This window comes from Saccostrea cucullata, unplaced genomic scaffold, assembly GCF_032062105.1.
Source record: "Saccostrea cucullata isolate Sc308-1 unplaced genomic scaffold, CSIRO_AGI_Scuc_v1 ctg1399, whole genome shotgun sequence".
Lineage (NCBI taxonomy): Eukaryota > Metazoa > Mollusca > Bivalvia > Ostreida > Ostreidae > Saccostrea > Saccostrea cuccullata.
This window is the reverse complement of record NW_026940060.1, coordinates 58,034-77,500: the sequence shown is the minus strand read 5'-3', so window position 1 is coordinate 77,500 and position 19,467 is coordinate 58,034. Positions and strand designations below refer to the sequence as shown.

Genomic DNA, 19,467 nt, shown 5'->3' with positions numbered 1-19,467 from the left:
CCCACAGGAACACTTATGGAGATCTCAGATTTGTTGTTGATATAACGGACCCTGGGTATGTTGCTTTTCCTTGAACCTTTGACCTTCAACATTAAGAGTTAATATTTCAATATCTTCAAAAATTAAACTATATCATTATTAAGGTCTTCCGTTTCAGACGGAAGACCTTATAGTGATTCTACTGTTTTTTCTTATTATTCTTATTTTTATTTTTTTCCCCAAATCTTGTCGGCAGGATTTCTCAGAGATGGCTGGACGGATTTTCCTGAAATTTTCAGGGATGATAGAGAGTGAATATACCCCGAGACATTTTTTTTATTTTTTCAAAATTCACTTCCGTTCGTCAGATATGTCCGATTTCTGCTTTTTTCAAAAATATTTAATCTGAGTGAGATCTCAGAAACGGTAAGAGATTAAGGCACTAAACTTACAGGGATGATAGATCTTGATAAGTAGACAAATCCATTTGGGTTAATATTGTCCGCCGTCACTTCCGGTCATCACAGGAAGTGATCTTAAAAATCGAAAATTTCAACTTTTCTTTTTTGAAACCTTTTTTGCATCACATTACAGCATCTTATTTGTAGTTTCAAAATATGTCAGTCCCACCAGAAACAAAAACAACAACTTCCGGTTATAAGAGAAAAACTACATAATTTGAGTACTTTTCTTTCCCATAAATATTTTTTATAAATTAAGTATTTGTAATGATTTTTTGTTATGTTATTCAGACTGCAAACGTCTACAGTAATGTAAAATATCTTTGTAAAATTCACTTCTGGTTGCGTGATTTTCTGTCCTCAAAATTAGAAGTTATCATAGCTAGATCTCGTAACGGTAAAAGATTAAGACACCAAACTTATAGGAGTGGTAGATCTTGATGAGTAGGCAAATCCATCTGGGTTAAGATTGTCCGCCGTCACTTCCGATTATCACAGGAAATGATCAAATAAATCAAATATTTTAACTTTTCTTTATGGAATCTTTCTTAATATTACATTATAGCATTTTATTTGTAGTTTTGAAATATGTCAGTCCCACTGGAAACAAAAACGACAACTTCTGGTTATGAAAGAAAAACTGCATAAATTTAGTATCATATACTATCCCATAAATGTCTTTCATAAAAAGAGTATTTGAAATGATTTTAGGACATGTTATTCAAACTGCAAATGTCTAGAGTAACTTCAAATATCTTTTTTTTTAAATTTACTTCCGGTCACGTGATTTGTAGTCATCAAAATGAGAAGTTAACATTACGAGATCTCTTAAACTGTAACGGATGAAGACACTGAACCTGTATGAATAATAAACCATGAAGATTTGGCTACAGATATACGGTAAAATGGGTCCGCCGTCACTTCCGGTCATCACAGGAAGTGATAAAAAAAATTGAAAATGATTTTTATAAATGTTATTAAGACTATATATGTAATTGTCTTAAGTAACGTCGAGAATCTTGGTAAGTTACACCTCCGACCGTTTGTTTTCCTGTAATCATTGTAAATATTATATGCCTTTTTTCACATAGATAAAAGCTCATTCATACAGATAAAGAGAGGAGAACAGAAGACCGTTTTTGTTGCTGTAGCAACAAGAGTTTCTAGTTAGTTCTGTAATCTTTTCTTATCAGAGTAGAAATGTTAATATCTAATTATTTACTCTTTTGGACAAATTTTCTGACACCACCATATTAGCTCAAACACACAATGAAAAGGAGAATAATTCAATTTTCTATTAAAAGATTAGAAAAAAAACTTTAAATATTCATTATATTTCAAAAAGTATAAGATCACGAGAAATAAAAAAAATTATTTTGTTGTCAAAATCTTTTGAACAAAATTTTTACCTGCTTTCAAATAAAAAAGACATATTTTTGGTCTGAGAAATTAAAAAAAAATTTTGTACCTTGGTTATTTGGCTTAAAAAGTCACATACTGTTCAAAGACTTAACATGATACTTTTCATTATTTTGGACAACCTATTCAAATCAGGTCATAGATTTACATAATAGTCATAGATTTCTAAGACTGTCAATCTTTAAGTGTAAAAAAAACATGAAACATCCTTTGAAATGTTGAGAAGAAAATAGAAGTTAAATGTACCTTTGGGCCCTTGGATTTTGTCTCCTGCTTTTTAAGAAGTCTGTCTAAAGTTTGTTTCTGTTGAAAAATAAGAAAAATCAATATTTTTGAAGTAAAGAAATTCATGTATTAATGTTATTTGAGTGCATTAAACATTTGCATTTTCTGCTAACTTATGTATACTACATGCATTTCATTATGATTATGCAGTTGTTTTAATACATAACTGCTTTTCAAATATAAAAATGTTCTACATATATTCAAATTAACTTTGTAGTATCAGGAATCCAACATAAATATTTCCTTCTTTTGGTTCCTCCTAAGAAAATTTTATCTACGTTTATATATCTAACCTTATCTTTCTCTCGTTTTTCCTGTGCCTGTTGTCGCCGTTTTTTGGCCCTCTGTTGACGTTTTTCCACTTGTTCCTCTGTAAGTTCCACTGTTTTATATCCTATAGATAAAACAGAACTTGTTATGAAGATACAAAAGATAAAAACTTGATAATATTCAATTAAACTGATTTGGAATCAGAACATTTAGTAAACTAACATCACTGAGTACCACTGTCATAATATTTAACCATTTCCCATCATTCCTGCCATAGATTTTATGGTGCAATAATAAATACATATGTAAATCTTAAATCAATCTCACAAAAATAAAGAAAAATGAACATGCCATAAGAAATTTACTTTCATATTAAAGTTTATCTTGCAGGAAGAGTAACTATGAACTACTTTTAGCTGAGTAGATTCTGACCTGAAGGCAGTTGTAGAAGTTCAGCTTGCTGTCCATGAATAAGAGCTCTCTTTTAGCAAAACAAAAACAAAATACCTTATTAGTATATTGTATACATGTTTATGTATCTCAAAGTGATAAAACTTGATGTCCTGGTATGTAAGTGACAGACTCTGGTCATGACATTGCCATATAAATGTAGGAAATTAGGCTGGACTGAGGAATCGGCCTAGATACCTCAGTGGTTAGAGCACTTGACTAGAAATACAGGGGTCCAGGGTTCGATTCCCAGTCCAGCCATATGTTTTCATCTTACATGCATGTATGAATTTTCAATGTATGTTTACTCATTCCTCCTTTCCATACTGTACATACTTAATATAACAGAGTGTCTCACACTTTTAAATAAACATTTCTTTCTAAAAATGCAAAACCTTTGCTACTCGATAGACTAGAAAACTGACCAGTTAACAAGTCCTTCTCTAAGGGACTTGCATCTACCGAGCAGGGCTAGACAAATAGCACTGCCCGCAAACGGGACAACCAGTTTTGGTTGGTGGGCAAGTAATTTGATAACAGGTACCTGCCCGCGGACAAGTTCTTTTCCAATTAACAAAAAAAAATCATGTACGATATACTCAAATATTTTTTGTGTTATCACTTTAAAAGTATCGTGAATCACAGCAAAGCACTTGTTTTCACTGCTGTTGATCACTGCATTGCTGCATATGCATAAATTGAATAGTCGGAACTCCTCTAGATTTTACCAATTAAGTGAATTAACGTATAATGTTAAAATATGCAGATGTCGTCAAACATGGAGTTATCGATGTCGTCAAAAATATCATATAAAATCTAGACATTTATTGTCAAAAATTAAATTCATACTGTGAATACAGATGCTAGTGGTATTAAATTTGTTGTTGATTGCTGTTCCCTGGCAATCACACAGCCATGGTGTCGATCTCTTAACTGACATGCAGTAATGTTCTGTTCACAGATTCGCGCTCGTGTTGTTTGTAGGTTTTATGAGTTTGAACAGTGTTCGATATCTTCACCTTTTTCGATTCCATTTATTAAATACTTCATTACTCTTAGTGTATTGTTTAGGTGTTTCACTCAAGAAATAATTCAATATCAATACTTCAATTCTATGTTATTTAAGAAAAGGGTGGGACAAGCAAATTTTTTGGTAGGACAAGTAGTTTTAAGATATTAACCTGTCCGAGGGCAAGTACTGCAAAATTGTATTTGTCTACCCCTGCCGAGGTGAAAATGGTGAAAATAAGCAGATGTGTACTTATATCAAAGAAAGGTATCTTAGTATATGTACAAGGTTTTATTCAAATCACACCAAAACCATTCAGATCAGACAAAAAATAGGAGTAGAAGCATTTTTCAAAGATATTCCTTTTTTTGTTACCATTGCAACACCATGTGTCCAAGTCGACAAGAGACCCATGGACCACAATGACACCTCGGTGGTTTTAGTCCTTTTGTTAGCAATCATCAGCTCAATTACGATCATTACCTGTCTAGCTGTCATCAGTTTAGGATCTTTGCTCCTTTTTAACATCCCTGAATCATCCAATGTTCCCTTCTCTAGAGCATCCAGCCACTCCTTTTCCTCATCTGAAGTATCATCACCCTTTTTCTTTGTTGGGAAAGAAGGCTCATCACCTTCTGAAAAAGTCATTCATACATTCATAATTTTACACTTGCCAGTATTTTTTTATTAATTATACCTTGTAGAAACTGGCATTTTATGTTAATAATAATTTGATCCCCCACCTTGAACTCTTTCTTACACATTGTAGTTATCCATACTTTTCTTCTTTTTTTTTTTTGTTAAAATAAATTAACATTTACAAGCATTAGGGAAATAAGAATCTTAATAAAAGGCCCATGGGCCACATCGCTCACATGAGCACTGTGGCTAGGAAAAAGTAGAAATTGGTTTATATACACGTGATAAGTTTAAATCCAAATTTGTAGCCCCATGACCAATCATGGCTTTGTTATTCTGTGACGTCAATAATAGGTGAATCAAATTTCCATATATTTCATGTAAAACTTTGGTCAGCCATTGTGACCCCGCAATTTACCCCCGGGGGTATGAATTGAACAAAGGCAATGTACACTACCTAAGCATGCTTCCATATAAAAACTGTCAATTATGGCTTTGTTATTCTTGAATCTAAGATTTTTAAAGAATTTTCCTATATAATTCTATGTAAAACTTTGGTACTTGTGCCATTGTGGCCCCGCCCCCCCCCCGGGGGTCATGATTTGAACAAACTTGAATCTACACTACCTTTTTTGCTTCCATATTAATATGATTAATTATGGCTTTGTTATTCTTGAGAAGAAGATTTTTTTAAAAATTTCCTATATATTTCTATGTAAATCTTTATAAGCCATTGTGGCCCCGCCCTACCCCCGGGGGTCATGATTTCCCTGAACAAACTTGAATCTACACTACCTGAGAATGCTTCCATATAAATATGATCAATTATGGCTTTGTCATTCTTGAGAAGAAGATTTTTAAAGAATTTTCCAATATATTTCTATGTAAAACTTTGGTCAGCCATTGTGACCCCGCCCTACCCCTGGTGGACATGATTTGAACAAACTTAAATCTACACTACCTGAGGATGCTTCCATATAAATCTGATAAACTATGGCTTTGTTATTCTTGAGAAGAAATATTTAAAGAATTTTCCTATATATTTCTATGTAAAAATTAAATACATGTTTTTAAACCCAGAAAGACCAGTGGGGGTCATGATTTGAACAAAATTGAATCTACACTACCTGAGGATGTTTCCCTATGGGTTTCATCTTTCCTGGCACAGCGGTTCTTGAGAAGAAGATTTTTAAAACATACCACCAAATTTCCATTAATTCCCAATTATCTCCCCTAAATATAATTTTTGAAAAAAAAACTGTCCCCTTCACCCAAGGATGCTTTGTGGCAAGTTTGGTTGAAATTGGCCCAGTGGTAAAAAACTCTTTCTGTTTAAAGTTTACAGACAGAAACTAAGACATTAAATTATTTCGGACGCCGGACAAAATGTGTAAAAATCCAAACTAAAATACCAGATCAGAAAAGCTATTGTTATTGCATAACAGTAAAATAAAATAGCTTTAAAAAAAATATCATTAACCATTGACATTCTGGAGCCAATGAAATGTTAGAGCAATAAATATTATATATCTGTAAATTTTACATTTGTAGTTTACTTACCTCCCCACGTTTCATCTGTGACGTCAATAATAGGTGAATCATCTCCACTGTTTTCTGTCTTCTCCACTGATGGCAAGCTTACAAGCAATTTAATATGAATAAAGAAACAAAGGCAATGTAGGCAGCAACTTTCTAAGCATGGCCACTAGTCAAAAATTGTCTTCTTCTTGAGCATTTATTCATTAATCTATTATTGATACTTATTATCAACAAACTTGATTTGAACATATTGAATAGTAAAAATACACAGGTACTTGTGGATGACGGACTCCCCCCCCCCCCCCCCTTCTTCTTAAACCCCTGTGTTTTTTCTTGCTTATTGGACATTTTTTTTCAAAAATAATATTTATTACACTTATTCATCATGTGTACAGTATGAAAAAAATCGTCAAAACCCCAAAACAATCGCTCCGCAAAAAAAATTACCCACTATATATTATAAGGGAGAAAGGTTTGCCACTCCGGTTTCAAATTTCCCTGAGTAAAAGCAACGGAAGTGCATAGAGAATGTATGATAACACCCGAGAGAGATGATTACGTCAGGCCAAAACTCTCTCGGATGTTATCCTAATAAGTGAAACATTCTCTAGGCACTTCCGTTGCGATTACCTAGGGAAATTTTAACGTTCTGACTGGAAAACTGTTTAAGGAGATAATCAGATATTGTGAGATTCTTACGAGATGCAGAGTTAATCCAATAGCATGCACTAAGACAGAAATATATGTAGAGACGATGTGAATTGTCATTTTAGGTTGAAATAAAATAAATACATGTTTTTAAACCCAGAAAGACCAGAGGGGGTACAACGTAAACAAACCGGAGTGGCATACCTTTCTCCCTTATAATGTATAGAGGGTTTTTTTGTTTTTTTTCTGTGGAGCGATTGTTTTGGGGTTTTGATGATTTCTTCATATTGTACACATGATGAATAAGTGTAATAAATATAATTTTTGAAAAAAGAATTCCAATAAGCCCCGGGGTTGAATATTAGGGGTGTGTGTGTGTGTCCTGTCCACAAGTACCTGTGTAAAAATACTCTTTCTCTTTATGAATGTGTTTACTCAGAAACTAAGACATTAAATTATTTCAAGAGGAATTCTATCCAAACTAAAATACCAGATAATGGTCAGAAAAAAATAAAACATGTCTATTGTTATTGCATAACAGTAAAATAAAATAGACTGATAAAAAAAATATCATTAAACTTGGATCTCTGAGAAGAGAGATAACTCTTCTGGAGTTAAAAGACTAATGAATTATCCTGTCAAAAGGACAAGTTTGTCAAATTTTACCAATTAAGGAATAAAACAAATAATTATAATCAAAAATCAATTTTAAAAAATAATTAGTGTGGATTAAAGCAGAATTTTTTTTCATGAGTAAACGAGGAATTAAGAACATTTTAAAGTGTATGTTTGTATCAAAAGACTGCTTACTTCTTTGTTCCCATTGTCTGTCCTCCAATCTTCAGCTTGAGTTTGATTTTAGGACCACTGCTGGTCCCTCCCTCGGGGATGACGGCATAATCTTCCCCAACGTCCTTCTTCTTTTTGTGTTTTTTCTTGTGCTTCTTATGCTTTTTATGTCCAACTGCTGAAGAATCTGTAATCATGTAAAATTATAACAAATATCTATCTGTATCATTACAGTGTATATTCTAATTTCTTGCCATATATGTTACAATAATAATAACATGTAATGATGTAGAAATAGTTATCTCTATTAAAATAATTTATTTTAAATACTCAATTCCCAAAATGTTTGTTTATCCTTTGTGGTTGTCTTCTAATCTAAATAAGATTTGTAAAGGCTAAATATTTTGACTGACGTCTCTCTGAAGACGCGAGAACAAACACTGTCACTGTCCGAGAGAGTTTGGTCAATGAATGCATTAACAGTTCGAATGTTCTCTGTCACAATATATTGTAATGACATAATTAATAAAAGGCTCAGCCGTATGTAGTTTTTAACTTTATTTCCTGATTTCTGTAAGTTCTTTTCTGATAAAGTAAGCTGTTACCTGAGAATATGTCTTCCTCTGTCCCTGATTCTTTTCGTTTTCCCATAGCTTTTCTTTGAAAAAAAATACCGGAAGTCCAAATATTTCGACAAAAGAGTTTATTAACTCGTACATAAGAGAGATGGCATATAGGATGTTAGAGGGCCTTTCACAGTCACAAGAGAACAAGAATCCATTGAAAAGAAAAACACTATTTTATTTGAACGTAAATCGAACTCAAAAAAGTGATCAAGGATCAACAACTCAAAAACTTACCTACACAAGGTTTTGCTGTTTTAGCAAATCTCATTCATCTGTCTTTCCTGATCTTTGAATGATATTAATTTTTATAAATATATACAGGTACATGTAAATGTAAATAATATTTTTATTCAACCAAAATTTACAAATCTACACAGGTCTGACTATATATATTCAAAAAAATTCGACAGTACTCTTTTTTGTATTGAACAGTAAAAATGCAGCGAGTAATTTTTTTTTGAAGGGGGGGGGTGGGCATTTCTCTACCCATCTAGCCCTTTGTCCTACGTCATAAGTGATGTTTGCCTTCTTTGTCCCTCAGTGGAGTGTTGGTGTTCACATTTCTTCCCGAAATATTCTGGTTATTTCATATTGCTCTTTCATGCTGTTCTGTCTGGCTGCTTTATCTGTCTCTTCAATCATGTCATGGACGAATTAACTGACTCCTCCCAAGCACTCTTTTTGACTTGCTTGTTGGCTTCCCTATATCTTGTTCTCAGTTTCCATTTGCTGAGTATTCTGACACTGGCTGATTTTTTGCTTAAAGTCTCCCCCTCCACTTTGACCTTGCTGTCACCCACTCTTTGTGCTCTCTCCTTTTCTTTTTTTTCTTCACTATATGTATACACTTTTCAAAATGTCTTGAAGCTTAATCCAATGATCTTCTACAGTGGACACTGTCAGACACTCTGATGTCTCAAACTTGTTATATGTTGCAATGTTGAACTCCTCTCTCTTTGCTTTTAAGAAACTGGGTGTTGAACATGTAGTGTGGTGTGTTTGATTTGTCTTTGAGTGCTCTGAGTTTCATCCTCAGTGTAGCTGATCAGAGCTTGTGTCTGATCCTTGCCGTATCCAATTCATGTTCAAAATTAATTTTCTATTGCACTAGTTAACCCATTTTCCACTAAATATGCTTAACTGTCAACTTTGAGAACAAGATTGTCAACTGATAAGTCGTTCAGTAAAAATAAAATAATAAACTATTTTGAAGATGACATTACGGAGAACATGATTTTAGAAATTATATATAACTTTTCCGTGAATTTTGAAAATTGAGAAACATATTTTCTCAGAGCGGGGGATTGTCCACGCCTTGTACGCCCTCTTTCTTTCCCATCACAATTTTTATATCTCTGCGAGGTGCACGGTCCATCAATTACTGTAATGCAGAATAAATTTCTCCCTTCTCATGCTCTTCTGCAACATTAATTGGAGGATAGAATTGAATGAACGTCGTACTTCCTTCCTTCCCTTGAAACAGAACCCGGTTGGCACGAGTCTTGATGACGCTGGTTCCCATGCTATCATTGCTTTTGTTGCTTCAAGTGGATGACAGCATTATGACAACCCCATGAGTGTGTGCATATGGTCCTGGTCCTCATGTCCTGAGGTTGCCCGTTTGGCGCAGCGGTTAGAGCGACTGCTCCTAATTCGCGAAGTAATGAGTTGATCCTTACGTTGCGGGTTCGAATCCCACTGTGAGACGTAAAAAAACCTTCGGATGAGACCGTTTAGACCGAGGTCCCGTGTTGCAGTAGGTGCTGGAACGAAAAAGATTCCTCCCTGCTTAATGACCCTAAGTGCCGAGTATAGGACAAAATTTGCCGCTCTCCACCGGCAAGTGGTGGCGCCTCGATATGAATGAAAATTTCTCGAGAGTGACGTTAAAAAAATACAATCAATCATATTCTTAGTAGATGATGGTCTCTCGATCAGCGCCTGATAAGCAGACTGGTCCTCTTCCATTCCATCTTACTTCACATAAACCAAGTACCGTGATGTTATATCATTTCATCCCTTTTGCTACTTTGGCAGACTTTCCGACCTCACACGGGGTTCTAATATTGCAGATCCCTATCCTAACGTTTGCCATATATATCGACAGAAGGTTTGCCGGTGAACTGGTTTCCTGATGGCTTTCATCTGCACACGTCATGAGCTCTTCTTTAGAGTAATCCTCAGGATCTTGGTCTCGAGCTTAATGTTGTGATATGTTACGGTTTCAATAGCATGTTTTTCATGTGGTGAAGTTGCTAACCCCAGTTTGACCCGGAGGACTGGTGGTTTTCTGGGGGTTTTCCTTCCCCAAGTCACTGGTTCCAGTTATTGAAAGCCTCCGGAGTCTCGCATTCTGCCACCATCACTCAGCTACCGAAGCATTTCCAGGGTCACCAAAACGGGGAGGTGTGACATGTGACTTGCTGGCAGAACCTATTAGAGATGTTGGGCATTAACTAGAGGTTTTAGAGATGACATCTGGTGACACTTAGCATCCCTTGGGCCCCATACCAGCATTTCACCCCGCCAGTATTTGACTCGGAGTTTGGACAAGTTTCCCTTTTATGCTTATCAAGTTTTCTTCAGGTACTAGGAAGTTGATGTTTTTTTTCCTCTGCCTGCTAGGTTATCATTTTCAACTTTACTGACATCAATAGTAATGACGTGTAGTTAAAAGAAGAAAAACAAAACAGTAAGAGGATATTATTTAAGATTTTTAATATCTAAGAACTGTAAGTTAGCTTATATTTGAAAAGTTTGGAAGTAACTGGGTATACTTAAAGGAAATACGGAGTTCAGACTTTGGCCTGAAATATTTACACCAGATATAGTGGTTAACATCATCTGTTCCTTGTTGGCAAATTTAAGTTAAAGGAATCGAAGCTAGGGTTAAGTCGGATTAATCTTCCGACACAAATGGCGGGCAACATACCTATGTTCATAAACACCAGCTTGTTTTCTGCAGCCGAAAGAATCTTAAAGAGTGTTTCTCCAAACTTGCTAAATTTATGCATGGCCCCTAACTTAGACTTGGGTTCTGCAGTAAGGATGATGCTCAATATACCAGTAATTGTATACTGTGGACACTCCTGACGCAACTCAACTATCTAGAAGTTTCAGATGACATGGCTCTTCTTTTGCACAACCACAGATAGATGCAAGATAAAACAACTCGCCTTGTTTTAACATCATCAGGAATAGGACCAAAGATCAACTTAAAGAAAACAGAAATGATGAAGGTCAACACCACTTCCCAAACACCAGTCAGAGGTGGTGGTGACTCCAGAAGTTGAGGCCTTCATCTACCTGGGTTGTGTGGTGGACAGACAGGGTGCCACAGACCATGACATCAGATCAAGAACTGGCAAGGTTAGAACTGCATTTGCCATGTTAAAGAACACCTAGGCCTCAAAGAACATCCGCATTACTATTAAACTACGGATCTTCAACTTTTATGTAAAGTCCTTCTTATTGTATGGTGGAGAGACGTGGAGATTGACCAGAACAGCCCTCCAGAAGATCTTGCCATTTTACAACACCTGTGTCAGGCGCATCTTCAACATCCCAAGCATGGGCTGAAAGGATCTCAAAGGAAGAATAATAAAAGAGGGCAGGATAAGAACCGATGGACGTATACAAATCGGACAGAGGAAGTGGTCTGGATCGGACACATTCCAAAGAAGCCACCTCCAAGCATCAAAACGTGGCCCTAGAACGCGCATGACAAAAGAAAGAGGGGGTGTCCAAGAAACATATGGAGGTGTGACTCCCGACATGACCTGGCAGGACGCAGTCAAAGCAGCCCAGGATCGTTTTCGTTGGAGGTCTGTCGTCAATGGCATCTGTTCCTCACGGAACGACAGGTCTAAGTAAGTAAAGTAATAACTAATTAATACAAGGACTTTTTTCACAGTTGTTTCCTTGTGACACTTTCTTTGGGTTCTCTCGGGTATTCACTCACCCACACACGAACACGCACAAATGCGTAACTGTATCCCCTCCAACTCCGTTGCATGGGGATAAAAACATTTTCAAATCAATGTAAAATGGAAAGTAATATGCAGAATTGAATTTTTGTCTATGTCTAAAGTTTTATTCGAAACAAGCCCCTCTCGATGCCTTAAAAGCGAGGCTTCCCTCTTAAATTTAATTTCCGAATAGTTCTTTTCAGTATTTTCCCAATATACTAGTATTGCTATTGTTCGGATGGGATACCTTGGGGAGACATCATATAGTCTGGAAGACTGGAAAAGATTCTTAATACCTCAGTATATATCCAGGGGCAGTCCCCTTTATATGGAAATCTGATGATACAACAACGACAGTGAATCAGCACTTCCGATACACTTTACTTTTTGGAGAAAAATCAATTAATGGTGTCCGTGTCTTTCTCCACGTTTCTTAAAATATTCCTTTCTATAAGCGAGGGACGTTAAATAATAAATAAATCAATTGATCAATCGTTTTGTTAAGCTCATCTTTATAGTCTCGAACTGGAGTCGGCATTTCCAGAATAAGTGAAGAACGTATGTTCTGGCTGTGGTGTGGGTTGCGGCGATGTGTCGAGTTAAAATACACACAGTCAATTAAAATCGTAGAGAAAACTTGTCCCGGAAATAGCATTTTATGACAATATGAATAAAATCCAAACCAGGGGGAACCTCACTTTGTTTTGCTAAGAAGTCCCTCTTCTGCGGAGAAATTTCACTATGGGCAACTCTTTTCACTTTGAGACACAAGTTCGATTCCCGGTTAATAGATATAATTCTTTTCTTTGGGCCGTGAGCAGGATTTGAGAATATATGTTTTGTATGTGCGGGTCATCTTGGCTGCATTAATTGGTGGAACCGGGAACCCAGTTATTTTGTCGATATATAGAACAGTATTGAAAATATATAGCTACCATTCACTTGTACCACTCAGTAAATAATGTCTGATGACCTTTTTTTGCTTGTCAAGGAGATTTTGGTATTTGATAAGTGCCTCCAACTGAAAATGTCAGCTCTCCCAACTGATAATTGCTTCCTACGAGTCTGTCAGTTTAGAGCACCTGCAAAGATCCTGGGTTGGATACAGACACCAGCCATAATTTCTCCTTCCTGAACATTACAATTGGAGCTCTTATCCACTCCTAGACTCGCAGAGATTCCTCAATGTTTAAGCTAGGCAAATTCCAGCATTTTTTTAAGAAGAAAGTGTGTCAAAAAGTTAGAGAGATTAGCCTTAATTTTCTCCTCTCTTCCCGGTATTTAACCTTTTTAGGTCACCTGAGTAAACTCATTGCTATCCGTTTTCGTCCGTCGTCGAGCGGTGTGCGTCGTGTGTTTACGTTTGAACATTTTCAGCTTCTTCTCTGCAATCCCTCAACCAATTTCAAACAATTTTGGCATAAAGCATCTTTGGGTAAAGGGGAACAAAAATTTTATGGTCCCTGACCCCTGGGGGTGGGGCCAAAACCATTAAAATTTATGTAATCTTTAAAAATATTTTTACTCCTGGACATCTAGCTGCAATAATGTAGCCCTCTCCCTTTTTTTTGGGGGGGGGGGCTCTCTAGAAAATATCAGATAAAAAATTGAAGAGGTCTACATTATTGCAGCTACTGGACATCACGCAGTCAGATTGTTGGCATGAATGTAATCAGCATTAAGTCCTCTACCAAAATTGTGAAATGCATGGCCGCAGGGTCAGAGGTAATATTTTCGACCCTTTCGCCCTACAATTTTGGGCGAATTTAAAACGCGGCGAATTCAAAGAATACAGTGCTAGGGCGGGGCTAAATAGATTATATAGTGAAAATGCATTATTTCTTTCAAATTCTTCTTTTCTGCTCCTGGGCATCAAATAAACTAACCAAGTACATACCCGGTTGTTATGTTGAATAAGGCTGCCTTTTCCAAAATTGTGAATTTCATGGCCGTCGAGTCAGGGGTTCCAGTGCTGGAGCGGGGCTAAAAAAATTATGTAGTGAAATTGCATTATTATTTGAAATTCTTCTTCTGTGCTCCTGGACATAAATACTAACAAAGTGCATAGTTATGTTGAATACGGCCTTGCCTTAACGTTAATTCTCTCCGTGCAAGGAGACACACACGGCCTGGACATCTCTTTTCCACTGGGGCCGGTCTGAGGCTGCACGGCGTGCCGTGCTCTATGAGTTCCAGACAGCATTGTTTCACTCCATCTCCACCATCCGTCGCCATGTTGTCTTGGGGCGACCTCGCTTCCTTCTCCCTTCAGGCATCCACCCGAGGGCTACAACAGTCATCAGTGGGATCCTTTTTAAGCACATGGCCGATCTAATTCCATCTCCTTCTCCTCACCTCACCACTGATGCTTCTGCCATCTCCAGAACTGTCTTGTTTGGGATATGCTGCTGCCATCTGACCTTAAGAATCCTTCTGAGGCACTTGGTCGTATTGATGTCAATCTTCTTTTCCTCTGTCTTGGTAAGCTTCCAGGTCTCACATCCGTATAATAATACAGAGAGGACTAGGCTCTTAAAGAGGGAGACTTTTATCTTTCTACTGATGTCTGTAGTGTTCCAGGTGTTAACTAGCCTCCTAAAGGATGCACCGGCCAGTGCTATCCTCTTCCTGATGTCAGCAGTTCCTTCTCCATCCTTGGTGACATTGGTGCCGAAGTAGGTAAAGCTGTCCACCTCGTCGGTTTTGCTGTTTCCAACTCTCAGGCTGATTTCACTACTAGTATTACTATTAATATTCATCACTTTGCACTTCTTGGCATTCAGCTTCAACCCAGCTTTTGCGTTTTATTCCAGTTTTGTTGTCTTAGACTGAAGATTGTTCATTCCTGATGACAATAGGGCAATGTCGTTCGCAAAGTCGAGGTCTTCAAGCATAGTGGTGAAATCCCATCTAATTCCTGTTCTCTTTCCTCTGACAGTCTGTTGCATCGCCCAGTCTATCACTAGGAGGAACAAAAAGCCTAACATGCTGCATCCTTGTTTGACACCAGTTATCACAGGAAAAGGGTCTTTTGGTCTCGTTGTCATCAATCACAGAGCACTGAAAATTGTCGTACAGGGCTTTGACTATCATAATCAGTTTTCTTGGTATTCCATATTTCTTCATGATTACCCAAGGCTGTCTCTGTGCACCGAGTCGAAGGCTTTCTCAAAGTCCACAAAATGGATGTACAGTGTAGCATTCCACTCGTTGACTTGCTCAAAGACGTTTCCTGAGGATGGAGATCTGTTTTACAGTCCCTCTCCCTCTCCGGATCCATGCCTGTTCTTTCCTCAGGGTGCGGTTAACTCCAGCCTATATTCTGTTAATGATGACCCTGCTGAGTGCTTTGCTGGCTAGGGGCAGCAATGTGACTCCCCTCCAGTTGCTGCAGTCTTGTAAGTTGCCTCTCTTGGGAATTTTACAGATCAGTCCGTTGGTCCATTCTTTGGCACCTTTTCCTTCTTCTATATCGGTCAAAGGTGTGCTTCAATTCCTGGCTTCTCTTATTAAGGTCTGCCTTTAACATATCTGCAGTTATTTGATTTGCTTCAAGGGTCTTCCCATTCCGAAGCGTCTTCAGTGCAGTCCTTATTTCCTGTGTAGTGGGTGGCTCATCCGAGATGTCTAGCTCTTCTCCTTCATCATGTTCATCTGGTGGAGGTGACTCTAGAGTGTCTCTGTTAAGTACTTCCTCAAAATGTTCCCTTCGTCTGGCAAGCCTCGCTTCTTTATTTTTCAGCAGCTCTCCATCTTTGCTCTTCACCATCTTCTGCTGTTCCCAAATTTTCTTGATATCTTCAGTCTTTTCCCTGTGCTCTTCTAATTTCTTTCTCACAGACATTGAACTTTGATTTAACTTCATTGTTTTTTAGGCTTTCTACATCCAAACTTGGTTTCAACTTGTTTTTATTCTTGTGTGTGCTGAGCCGTAGCCTGATTCGGGTCTCCAACAGGTAGTGATCGCTGCTGGCATCCGCTCCCCTCTGAACCTTGGTGTCAAGAACACAAAATCTCCACTGTCCACTGATGAGAAGATTGTCAACCTGGTTTCTCGCTGTTCCATTAGCAGAAACCCATGTTGGTTTGTGTACTGTAAATCACTTTTTATTCGCGAGAACTTTATTTTCGCGTAATTACGCGAGACAGTGTGCTCGCGAAAATTTAATTCTCGCGTATAAAAGTATTCCTTAAGATTATAGAGAGCAATAACCACAATTCATGAAAATTTTTTCTCGCTAATCAAGAGTCAATGACTATCTCGTGAAAATAAGGTGTCGCGAAAATTAAGTGATCTACAGTATGTCTTTGTTGGGAAACAATGTTCCTCTATTTAGAAGTCCGTTGGTCTGACTAAATTCATACAGTCTTTTTCCATTTTCGTTCTATGTTCCCAGTCCATGGATACCCATAGTTCTTTCATATCCATTATTGTCACTCCCAACCTTGGCGTTTAGATCCCCGATGATAATAATGATGTCGTTCTTATTACATCCATCCAGGATCTCTTGTAACCCCTGATAGAATTGGTCTTTCTCCTCCTCTTCCTTTTCATTATGTGGCGCATATGCTTGGATCACCGACACTCTCCTGTATCTTGAATAGAATCGTGCTGTTATGATTCTCTTACTGACAGGTGTTCATTCCATGAGTGATTTCATTGCCTGCTGGCTGATCATTATGGCAACTCCTCCCTCATGTAGTTTTTCATTCCAGCTGTATATGACGGTCTAGCCCGAGGCAAGTCTCATCTTCCCAGCTCCTGTCCATCTCCACTCACTGATTCCAAAAATGTCCAGTTGGTATCCTTCCATTTCTCTCGCATCTATGCTGAAGCTCCACCTCTATACATTGTTCTCACATTCCAGAGACCAATGGTGAATATTTGTTTGGGTGTCACACGGATCTAGTTGGACGCTGGGCTTCCCGAAGGCTTTCACCCCTCGTCGTTTTACTGCCACTATTGGCTGTCGCCGCTTCACTCGGTCTTCTTTGCTCTTTAATGTACATTGTTTCTGTGTCTTTTTTTCCGAAGGAGGTAGTCGGCCTCCTGCCCAACCCCCAAGCTTGGAGGACCAGTGATTTTCTGTCAGGGTGTCCTTCCCTTATGCTGAGTTGGTACACGGCACTATCTTCAATCTATCTGGTGCACCCCTCACTTAGTGAGGGATCCCCTATTCGCCACCCGGGGGATGCGCCTCCTAGCCGTGCACCCCCAGCCGAAAGTGAATAAGGCTGCCTCTTCCAAAACTCCCCAAGGTCATGGGTTCCAGTGTTAGAGCGGGGCTAATACTTGTAAATATAGTCAATGACTATCTCGCGAAAATAAGGTGTTGCGAAAATTAAGTGATCTACAGTATGTCTTTGTTGGGAAACAATGTTCCTCTATTTAGAAGTCCGTTGGTCTGACTAAATTCACACAGTCTTTCTCCATTTTCGTTCTGTGTTCCCAGTCCATGGATACCCATAGTTCTTTCATATCCATTATTGTCACTCCCAACCTTGGCGTTTAGATCCCCGATGATAATAATGATGTCGTACTTATTACATCCATCCAGGATCTCTTGTAACTCCTGATAGAATTGATCTTTCTCATCCTCTTCCTTTTCATTATGTGGCGCATATGCTTGGATCACCGACACTCTCCTGTATCTTGAATAGAATCGTGCTGTTATGATTCTCTTACTGACAGGTGTTCATTCCATGAGTGATTTCATTGCCTGCTGGCTGATCATTATGGCAACTCCTCCCTCATGTAGTTTTTCATTCCAGCTGTATATGACGGTCTAGCCCGAGGCAAGTCTCATCTTCCCAGCTCCTGTCCATCTCCACTCACTGATTCCAAAAATGTCCAGTTGGTATCCTTCCATTTCTCTCGCATCTATGCTGAAGCTCCACCTCTATACATTGTTCTCACATTCCAGAGACCGATGGTGAATATTTGTTTGGGTGTCACACGGATCTAGTTGGACGCTGGGCTTCCCGAAGGCTTTCACCCCTCGTCGTCTTACTGCCACTATTGGCGGTCGCCGCTTCACTCGGTCTTCTTTGCTCTTTAATGTCCATTGCTTCTGTGTCTTTTTTTCCGAAGGAGGTAGTCGGCCTCCTGCCCAACCCCCAAGCTTGGAGGACCAGTGATTTTCTGTCAGGGTGTCCTTCCCTTATGCTGCGTTGGTACACGGCACTATCTTCAATCTATCTGGTGCACCCCTCACTTAGTGAGGGATCCCCTATCCGCCACCCAGGGGATGCGCCTCCTAGCCGTGCACCCCCAGCCGAAAGTGAATAAGGCTGCCTCTTCCAAAACTCCCCAAGGTCATGGGTTCCAGTGTTAGAGCGGGGCTAAATACAATTGTAGATTATATAGTGAAAATGCATTACTTCTTCGAAATTCTTCTTCTCTGCTCCTCGGTATTAAATAAACTAACCTAGGCTAGTACATTGCTAATACATGTATGTTGAATAAGACTGCCTCTTCCAAAATGGAGAAATTCGTGGCCCCATGGCAGGGGGTTTTGGGGTTAGGACGGGGCTCTATTGATTATGTAGTGAAAATACATAACTTCTTTATAATTTTTTTTCTGCTCCTGTGTATCAAATAAACTAGCCATGTACATAGTTATGTTGAATAAGGCTACCTCTTCCAGAATTGTGAATTTCATAGCCCCGGGTTGAGGGGTTCTGATGCTAGGTTGAGGCTCTTGATTATATAGGTTATAGTGAAAATGCATAAATTCTTTAAAAAGTCTTCTTTTCTGCTCCTGTGTATTAAACCAATGAACTATGTACATAGTTATGATGTGGAAGGATGCCACTTCCAGATTTGTGAATTTCAGGGCCCCTGGGTCAGGAGTTCTTGCATGTGTTAGGGCGGGGTTTCTAATGTTTAAATAGTGAAAATGCATGAATTCTTTGAATGTTTTCCTTTGCTCCCGGGTATTATGCCGATGATCTAAGTACATATTTACGATGAAGAAAGCTGCCTCTTCCAAAATGCTTAATTTCAGGGCCCCTGTGTTAGGGGTACCGGGGGATGGGATGGGAAGGGGGGTTCCAGGGTACATAGTCTGAAAATAAATTAATGCTTTGAAATCTGCTCTTTGATATTAATCAACCATTTATTATGAAATAAATTCTTTGATAAAATTTCCATGTGGCCCTAGGGTCATTGGTTCCTGGGGGTGGGGTGGGGTGCGCAACTGGTTATAAAGTGAAAAATGCGTTTTCTGTTACTCTGAACTACCCAGGTAAGCATGCTAAGTGTATATTTATGATAAGCAATGGTGCCTATTTCATATTTGTAAATTTCATGGCTTTTGGTTTAAAACACGAACCAAATTCAATTGTTGGAAAGTTGTCACACGATACTCAGGTGACCTAAAAGG

General features: G+C 38.3%; 1 protein-coding gene across 1 annotated transcript in view; it reads right to left on the bottom strand.

Moving 5' to 3' along the window:
- The window catches only part of LOC134254687 (INO80 complex subunit B-like), a 9,681-nt gene extending 1,470 nt beyond the window's left edge, over positions 1-8,211 (bottom strand). The window contains exons 1-8 of the mRNA XM_062737226.1: positions 8,094-8,211; positions 7,510-7,675; positions 6,073-6,149; positions 4,357-4,508; positions 2,847-2,895; positions 2,438-2,538; positions 2,106-2,162; positions 1-83 (exon numbers count right to left, since the gene is read on the bottom strand). The exon at positions 1-83 is cut by the window's left edge and continues 33 nt beyond it. Of these exons, the coding sequence (XP_062593210.1) occupies positions 1-83; positions 2,106-2,162; positions 2,438-2,538; positions 2,847-2,895; positions 4,357-4,508; positions 6,073-6,149; positions 7,510-7,675; positions 8,094-8,139 (731 nt within the window). The 5' untranslated portion in view covers positions 8,140-8,211. The remainder of the gene's footprint in view (positions 84-2,105; positions 2,163-2,437; positions 2,539-2,846; positions 2,896-4,356; positions 4,509-6,072; positions 6,150-7,509; positions 7,676-8,093) is intronic.
- Between the last annotated feature and the right edge of the window lie 11,256 nt (positions 8,212-19,467).